The sequence below is a fragment of the Grammomys surdaster genome, unplaced genomic scaffold (assembly GCF_004785775.1).
Source record: "Grammomys surdaster isolate TR1022 unplaced genomic scaffold, NIH_TR_1.0 348, whole genome shotgun sequence".
In the NCBI taxonomy this organism is placed as follows: Eukaryota; Metazoa; Chordata; class Mammalia; order Rodentia; family Muridae; genus Grammomys; species Grammomys surdaster.
This window is the reverse complement of record NW_021604767.1, coordinates 811477-820954: the sequence shown is the minus strand read 5'-3', so window position 1 is coordinate 820954 and position 9478 is coordinate 811477. Positions and strand designations below refer to the sequence as shown.

Below are 9478 nucleotides of genomic sequence, written 5' to 3'. Positions count from 1 at the left end.
GAGGAGAGGAGAGGAGAGGAGAGGAGAGGAGAGGAAGGTCTTTAGTCTCGCCTGTTGGCACACGCGTTTAATTCCAGCACCGAGGAGGCAGAGGCAGGATGATCTCTGAGTTTGAGGACAATCTGGTTTACAGAATGAGTTTCAGGGATAGCCAAGGATACACAGAGGAAACCTTGACTCAGAAAAAAATCATAAACAATCATAAATAAATGCATTTGCCAGATACATTGCAGGGGTATCACAGGTAGACAGGTTACAGTAGCTCTGGGACAACTCTGCTGTGGTTTCAGATGCTAGCTGATAGCACTCTTAGCTTTGGGGTTGGTGGAAACAGTGGTCTGCAAGAATACATGTCCAATGTTTTACCTAATAGGCAAAAGGTCGCTAGGTCAGACACAGAGGAGGACAGTGAGGTCACTCCTAAGCAGGGTACTAAAGATAGGCCAAGGTATTTTGATTTGATTCTGGATCTGCAACATTCCAATTTTCCACAATCACGAAGTTCTAATTAGTCATTCAAAATCTTCCACACAAGTACGGCTTTTTCTTCTGGGACTTTGGTTTGCAGTAAAAATGATCATATCAGCACCTAATAGCACCTCTCTCACAGAGTCATAGTGAGGAAACTGGTTACTCACGTAGAATGCCAGATCAGCCATTCACAGAAACAAATGTTTATTAGGTGTGTGTACCAAGAACTAGATCCAGTAGTAAATAAAACAGATTGACATGAAACTGATGCTTCCCTCACAAATCTTACTTTCAACTAACAAATAATAATGGTTAATTAGCATAAAGATATGTTAAATGATATATCTGCTTTACAAAACATTTTCTCATGACAAACCATGTGGTCCTGACCTAAACCATTTCCATTATTTTTCTTGTAGAAAAAGAACAGTAGCCCACAAACATTTACAATGGTAATATTTGGCTATAGTTATAGAGACATTCCAACAGAAGTCAGACATTGAAAAAAAAAAACACTAGGAATTGGGAAGGAGAAAGCAAACGTCTACTGATAGAATGTTGAATTATTTCATCCTATTTCATCCTTTTTTTTTTTTCCTCCAGTATCTGATGGAACTCTTCCTAAGAAATTACACTTAAAATCCTATTTGCTCACCGGGCGGTGGTGGCGCACGCCTTTAATCCCAGCACTTGGGAGGCAGAGGCAGGCGGATTTCTAAGTTCGAGGTCAGCCTGGTTTACAGAGTGAGTTCCAGGACAGCCAGGGCTATACAGAGAAACCCTGTCTCAAAAAAAAAAAAAAAGTCATATTTGCTCAAGGCACCACAAAATATGTGAGCAAACACTTGGGGGATGGAGACATACTCATAGAACACGTGATAGGGTGCTCGCCTAGCATACAAGTAGCCCTGCCTGGGTCCAAGCGTCAGCAACACTTAAATAGAGCACGCCCAGCACTAATGCAGTGCAGGTAGGAGGATCCCTTGTTCAAGTTGGACAGGAGGCTGGGCTAAATGAGACAGTGTCTCAAAAAAACAAAAAAAGCCACTTTGGGTTTTTAATTGTTTTCACCTTAAAAAAATACGCAATCATCAGAGCTTCAATTTTTTTTTTTTTTTTTTTGGCATTTGAGAACCAGATTGATTTGTTTTTTTGGACCGCGGGGGGGGGTGGGGGGTGCGGGGGGTGGGGTGGGGACGGAGTATAAAAACGTGACCAAAAACCAAAAAGACAGGACAAGACCATAGGGAAGAAAAGACAGAAGAGAGAAAAAGGAGGGCAGAGAAGGCCTTCTGGATCCAGGCACCAGGACTAGGGGATTCTAGAGGCAGGCAAACACAATACAGGAACCCTTCCGTGAATGGAGGGCATACAGGATGGAAGATGCCAGGCCAATCAGAATGTATTTTATTACATCAAATGCCCCTAAAATGCCACTGTGCTAAAGGTACAGTTGGGAGTTGTTCATCAAAAGATGTAAAATGAAGACCCTAAAGATGTTAGGCTCTGCCTATTAGATAGAGCTAGGCCTTGGTTGTCATTGCTAGGCAATTCCCCTAGGTCAAGAAGCCAGGGAAGTGACCACTTTCCTCCCTTGAACTTGCACAGAGTTGGTCTGGTTTTGTTTGTTTTTGTTTTGTTTGGTCTCAGTTAAGAATAGATAAGGAATATCTTCACTGATAATGTTTTATTCATCAGCCGAGTTTGGGAACCGGAAATTTGCCCTCAGGGTTAAGTGGGCTACTCCCTACCTGCACCAACTAACTCCAGCCAGAAAAGCCCCGCCCACAGAGACAGAGAGTCCTGCTAGCCCCACCTCCCGGAAGTTCCCGGGAACGTTCAGTCACCGGGCTCACGCAACTTCCGGTTGCAGTCTAGCGGCTCCTCGGTGATTGGCTCATTGCCACGCCATCGTGTGACGTGCTGTCCTAGACCTGTGTACCCACGTGTGGAGCTGCCGGGAGGTACCGGTGAGCCGCGGTTCGGCTGCCGCGGTTCCGGAAAGGGAATCCCTGCCTCATCATGGTGAGAAAGCCGCGGTGCTCCGGGACGGAGCCGGCGGGTTCGGGTTATATCTGTTTGTCGCTCCCTGCAGCTGGCTTGGGCCAGTGGCCGCACGCCTTGGTGCCCCGAGACCAGTCACTATCCCGGCACCAGTCACCTTCGTCACCCCGGGTGCACTTCGGAAGGAGAACGTTTCCTTTTGCAAAACCCCGGGACTCTACAATCCGGTTGGCTTCGGTTAACTCAGTCCCTGTGACACAGAAGCTCCGCCCCCTGCTTCCGGGGTCCACTTCGGCCACCTGGTTAGCATCTGGATTTGCTGACCCAGAGTTGAAGAGCAAATAAGAATATATCGAGGTGTAAATAATCTAAACCTTAGTTGTCTGTGCCCTAATTTTATTTACTACTTAGTAGATGAAGTGGCTGTCTCTACATTTTCTTGTGGCAGACTCCTTGTCTTGTTGATAAAACTTTTCGGGGACCTCCCCAGAGCACCCATTATAAAAGACTTCAGGCATTTGCACTTCACCCTGTTTGAGGTCTTTCGATTTACTTGCTAAGAACGGAGAGCTTCTCAGACTGTCCCACTACCATATCCCCAGCACCTTTGAACAAGTGTCTCAGAATAGGTGACTAGTTAATGTTTGTTGGAGACAGGGACTGTTGTCTGGCCTAGATGCCCAAATTTGAAATGTCTATTCACCCCTCACATGCCTGTGTATGTACCTGTGGCTGTGGAATTGCCCACTGTGAGGGGGTTCTGTTTTATTGACCTTTCCTGATTATTTTGTAGCCTCACAGAAAGAAAAAGCCCTTTATAGAGAAGAAGAAAGCTGTGTCTTTCCACCTGGTTCACCGAAGCCAGCGAGATCCTTTAGCAGCAGATGAGACTGCGCCCCAGCGAGTCCTGTTGCCTACACAAAAGGTAGGTCCTAATCTGTAGTTGTGTAGACCTGTAAATGGAACCTAGGGGACTTAGGCATGCCTGGTAAGCACTCTACCCCTAAACTGTTCCCCAGATTTTAATAATCAGCTGATACTCTCAGAAGTTGGCCCTCTAAAAAAATGAGCTGTGACTCCATTTCCAATCTCTGTGCTGATGTTTGATGTTGTGTATTTGCTTTCAACCACAGGATAAAGCATCTCTGAGATTATTTAGAGATCTTATAGAGTATTAGTCACTTGACCACAGCCTACGTCTGCAGAAAGATGGTTTCCCTTTTGCAGAATCCCAGGAATGTACAATCCTGATGGCTTAGGTTAAGTCAGTCTCTGCTTCCCCTTGGGATTCGACCCTGTTGCAGTAGTCTAGTCTTCTGTCTTCAGTAGTCTTCTGTCTGTCTGCAGTAGTCTTCTGTCTGTCTGCAGTCTTTCCCCCAGTCACTCATCTTATGGAATACAAAGTGTCTGAGCTCATGAATTAGCCTTGGAAATCCTAAGGGAACACTGCCGAAGGTAGATGATGTAAAGGTTTTGGGGGATGCTGGAAAGATGGCTCAGTGTTTAAGTACTTGCTGCTCTTGCAGAGGACCCAGGTTCAGTTCCCAGCACCCATATATAGAGTTAAACCATCTGTGATGACTGTTCCAAATGGATTTGATACCCTCTTTTGTCCTCTTTGTGTACTAGCCACACATACACATGTAGTCTAAACACTCATTAAAAATGTAAAAAATGTTTAAAGTATTTGGGGTCATTGCATTCATTTTGCTTTTCTTAAAGCCACCCCTTTACAGTACTGAAAAACTTTCTTTGGGTATAAGTACAAGAAACTATACTTACTGTCCAAGTCTCCAAATATTTTCTTCTAACCCTCCAGTGACATTTTTTTAAGTGTGTGTTGCATTTATTTCTTACCTGGATTTTTCATGCAGAACTGTCTAGTTGAAAGAATTGTTCTCATCTTGTTATATGTGTGTGCTCCTGTTTTACTTTGTCTTTGAGACACGGTCTTTTACTTGTTTCAGGCCTGTCTTACGTTTGTGGGTTCTAGTGGGCCACCTCAGCCTGCTGTCATTCCATTATAACTTTATGTAGCACTCTGGTTTGGACTCTGTAGTTTTGGTATTTGTCAAGAATTAGTGACTCCTGTCAGCTAGTATTCGTGTGCTATCTACCTCCTGAAAGTTGTAAGGATCCTGGGCTTGCTCGTGGCGGGATAGCTAATTCCACCTTGTTATCCAAGGTCAATGATGAAGACAGACGAGCAGAGCAGAGGAAATATGGCGTGTTCTTCGATGATGATTATGACTACCTGCAGCACCTGAAGGAGCCCTCAGGGCCTGCAGAGCTTATTCCCAGCTCCACCTTCACCGTGGGCTCCTTCGAGGAGAAAGAAGACACTTCGGTATTTTCAGTAAGCTTTCTCAGCCCTTACAATGTGAAACCGGGCAGCAGTGAGGAGACACCTTGTTTTTAAGTCAATAATTTTGGGACAGTAAATGGTGTCAGTATGAAGAACATAGAGTCTCTGCCTACTGTTGTATAGTCGTGTGTATATCTGCACCATCCTGTGCAGGCTGCTTCTCTGGTAGCTGGTGTCAAGATTAACAGCCTTTTGTCAGGTTCAGAACTTTGAGTCATGTCAGGCAGCATTTTCCATAGAAGAAAAACAGGACATTCTGTATCCTAACGTCATTTTGTGATCATAAGCTGTTGTGGGTGTAGAGTTTTTAGATCTCTAACACTTCTGTGAACGCTGCAAGGTAACCATAGAGAGAGCAGCATGAACAGGTTGTAATGAAGTAACTTAATCCCCTCAGCAGGAATGCAGGCCGATATACTACACTTTTTCCTTTAAACACAAACAGGCACATTCACTGGTGCCTGGTGCTACTCATGGAGATCCCGCTGGCACCTGCTTTCGCTGAGGATGCCCCTTTAGTGGCGCTGCTTTGTCCTTATCATCTGGCACTTAAAAAAGGAGAGGACACTTATTGGGATTTTCAACAAAAGAAGAGAGATGGAAAGATCTCTTCTGAGGAAAGATATGATTTAGCTCTTCCAGAGCATAGCTCATTGCTGAGGAGACAAGAGTCAGGTTTCTGGGTGTGTTCTGAGGAAAGGCAGTCAGTGCAGCTGACCAGTTCATTCCTCTGTAAGGCCCTACATGACACCACCACATCTCTGCCACAGGACCAGTTTCCCTTGTCCCTCTGTAGCAGGGTATTCACTGCTCCTTCCCACTGAGGGAGAAGAGGGACCTTCTGCTCAGCTGCTTTCTCTTTTCTAAGAAGAAAAGTTTTAGTAAAGTCATAACATTGTTCAACATGGTAAACAATGTTCATGGACAGTGTTCTCTACTGCACAGAGAAAGGCTAGGTTTTCATCCTTAATTCATTTTGAGTAAGAATAATCACTTTTTTTTTTCTTAACAAACTAAAGCTACTAAGTGGGCAGTTCATTTGTGTTTATACAGACAATTATTTATACAGATCAAATCATTTAAAAACAGGTGTGATATACACACATGAAGGTGCCTTGTTGGAGCCCAGTATATGGGAACCTAGAAAGAAATGGCTTAGGTGGCACTGATTTTGCATTGTAAAAATATTTTAAATTTGAATTTGTTGAAAGGATTGGGCACAGCATAGGAAAGGACCATAATGCAGTGCGAGCGGTGGTGTAGATGTCCCTGCTTGAGCCTGCCTTGCCTTTCACATGACATTAATGCTGGGAGAGGAGAACTGAAAACCCAGGGGCGTTGGGAATTACTACAGCTACTAAAATAAGCATATCAGTACTGGAATTGTCCTTTATTTGGTCATGTGACTACTTTTCAAGACTTGATAATAAATTAGGTAAACTTACTAAACCCCTCCTTAGTCTCAGTATTTTAAAAAGAATCACAGTAGCCTTTTAAAAGTCAAAAAATATATAATTGTTTTAACCATCCTTTTTTAAATATATTTTTGTTGATTAGATCAAGATATTGGGTATTGTCCACTCAAAGTAACAGAAAACGCCACTTTAGACTTGATTTAAAAACATTAAAGAGTTGCACTATTAATCCCAGCATCTAGGAAGCAGAGGCAAGAGGAGGTCTGAGTTGAGGCCAGCCTGGTCTATCTGCAGTGTTCCTGGCCAGCAAGGCTGCACAGGAACACCTTGCTTTAAGTAGATATATAAGTATAGCTCTTCATGAGTCTTCATCCTGTGTGGAGGGATTACAAACTTACACTGTCATGATTGGTTATCACAGTCTTAACAGAATTACTAGTACAGGGTCAGTGACTAAGGGCTCTGATCAGACTGACAGCCTAAACTCAATCCATAGAGCCCCATGTAAAAGTGGGAAGAGAGACCCAACTTCATAAAGTTGTCCTGACCTGCACAGACTCCACAATGATGGTGACAGATGATGTGGTGATGGTGGAGAGTGATGTATGGCAGAGGGCCACATGGTTCTGTGAGTCGTCTATAGGTGAATCGTATGGCAGAGGGCCACATGGTTCTGTGAGTCGTCTATAGGTGAATCATATGGCAGAGGGCCACATGGTTCTGTGAGTCTATAGGTGAATCGTATAGCATGTGAAGGATATCTCAGTAAAGGCTTTTTTTTTTTTAATCTGATCTTAGCCAGGAATGGTGATACACACCTTCAATCCTAGCATTTGAGAGGCAGAGACAGGCAGGTCTCAGAGTTCCCAGCCAGCTCAAGGTACATGAGTCCTTGGTATTTTGTTTGTTGTTGTTGTTTTGAAATGACTTTACAATAAAAAAAAAAGACATGTTACCCCAATTTATGCCACTGGGCATCTCATTTTAGATGCCGTAACGGCTTGTTGTGTATGCACTGCAGCTGTGAACCTTTGTGCCATTATGTTCCAGAAGGAAGCTTCCAGAGTCCTCTTTCATCTTTCCTCAGTCAGGTTCTTTAAGTGTGTATCCCAGACCAGTCTGGAAATCTGACTCTTTCTGCCTCAACTTCCCAAAACCTGGAAATCCAGGCCTGCACCACTGCCCAGCTCCGGTGCTCGGTGTGTGGTCCAGTGAGGGCATCGGTCTAGATGTGCTGGTACTGCACTCAGGGCAGGTGGCTGAGCTGGGAGGCACACAGAGACACGGCATTTGTGTTCATCCTCACATTCTAGTTGATGGAGAGGAGCAAATGGAAACTAACGAGTCAGTCAGAGTGCATGTATCAAGTTAATTGCATAGTAAGTAAAGACTGAAGAGCAAAGGGTTACACAAAAGAAAGCTCTAGGAGTGGCTCTACAGGAGAACAAGAACTGAGCTGACCACTAAATGTGGTCCTACGTGGAAGAACATTTCAGTCAGGAACAGACATAAGGTGCTGTTTTGGATCACACTGACAGGCTTTTGTGTGCGCACTAAATTGTATTGAATTATTACATTACAGTGAGGAACTAGGCTTGGTTCCTGTGGTCTCTTGCCAAGTAACAGACATTGGATACCTAGAGTAGGCTTGGATCTTAAGGAGCCTTGAAACATCAGGACTTGTTAAAAGTGCAGGAAGGTCACATCTGGCAGAGAGAAGATTGGGTTAGGGATTGACTAGGAGCAGCTTTGCAGTGACTTTGTTAACGATACTTAGGATGTTGCCCAAAGGAAAGGGATGAAATCATGCTGCGTGAGAGTTCAGAGGAGTACAGTGACAGTTGTATGCATTGACAGGTGAATTGTATAGCGTGTGAAGGATAGCCATTCGAGTTAAGTCAATGGTGCCATTGCTGGACCTGTGGGATGCTACCCCTAATGTAAGAGGAAAAATCTGCACGATGTCTTAGACTCCAGGCTGGTAGAGGTATAAAGTGTGGATTCAATTTTGGATCTTCTTAGTGACTGACTTCAATTTTCAATTTTTGAGCTTTTTTTTTTTCACTGAAATTTCCATGCTAAGAGCTTGGAGATGAAGTGGAGTAACGTGTGAGGGGCTGGGAAACGTGCGGAAGGGTCCTGTTAGGGTGGTGATGGGGTGCTGAGAATATTTACTGGCACGCAAGTGAGACATCCAAGGATGCGATGGTACCAGCTTCCTGAGACTGCTAACGCATCGCCTCAGCCAGTGATTTACTGCAGACAGTTATTTTCTCTCAGGTCTGGAGGCCAAAAGTCTGAAACCAAGACTCAGTCCTTTCTTGGGGACTCAAGGAGATTCTGTCGCTCATTTGACCCTTGGCTTCCAGAGCCTGCCAGCAGTGTGTCTGCAGAGCCTCGATGAGAGTGCCTCACTCCATCTCTCTCCATTGTCACTTCTCATTGTCTCCTTTATGTGAGGGCAAGCCAGCCTCTGAACTCATGGTCAAGATCAGGGGAATGCATATGGTTGTGGTCTTCTTACTGACAGTAGACGTAAGATAAGGTAGCAAAGGTTGTCACATAGAGCATGTGAGAAGCCTACCCTCTGGCCTTCATAGCAAACCACTTTCAGCCTGTCACTCCATTAGTCACATGGGGACAGAGTGCTAATCAATTGATGAGGCCTACCTGGTGTCGGCCTTAATGTTTCTAGCGATGAGTAAGTTGCAATATTTCCTCTGGAGTAAGCCATAGCAAGCCTATTTCAAGTGTGGTCACAGCCTGTGGCTGCCTGGCTGCCTGGCTGGACATGAATTTTGAAAACATACTTTCCAATCTAGTACAGTGGCAGTATTTTCTAAATAAGCCTCACAGCTGTGTATTTCTTTCAATTTCCTTTTCAAGAACACTGGAATTAAGTTGCCTTCATCAGTATTTGCATCAGAATTTGAGGAAGATGTTGGATTGTTAAACAAAGCAGCTCCAGTTTCAGGTGAGTTTAAGTTTTTTTAAATTTTATTTTATTATTGTAAAATTTCATACATGAGTACTGCATTTGCATGATTTCTATCTCCCACATTCACTTCCCCTGCATCCCCCAGTGCCTCTCAGCTTTGTGACTGCTTATTCTTTAATTATTGTTGCCTGTGTGCTTATATGTAAATTCAGCCTGCTGGGCCCATTTAAGGTTTCTCGTGTGTGTGTGTGTGTGTGTGTGTGTGTGTGTGTGTGTGTGTGTGTG

At 44.1% G+C, this 9478-nt stretch overlaps 1 protein-coding gene across 2 annotated transcripts in view; it reads left to right on the top strand.

Moving 5' to 3' along the window:
* The first annotated feature begins 2364 nt into the window (after positions 1-2364).
* Positions 2365-9478, top strand: part of Ltv1 (LTV1 ribosome biogenesis factor) — a 13983-nt gene continuing 6869 nt past the window's right edge. Inside the window, exons 1-4 of one of the 2 annotated variants that reach the window (XM_028779221.1) lie at positions 2365-2496; positions 3269-3400; positions 4661-4822; positions 9142-9229. In XM_028779221.1, coding sequence (XP_028635054.1) covers positions 2494-2496; positions 3269-3400; positions 4661-4822; positions 9142-9229 — 385 coding nt within the window. In that variant the 5' untranslated portion in view covers positions 2365-2493. Of the gene's footprint in view, positions 2497-3268; positions 3401-4660; positions 4832-9141; positions 9230-9478 lie in introns of both variants that reach the window. The other variant, XM_028779220.1, reaches the window with a different exon arrangement.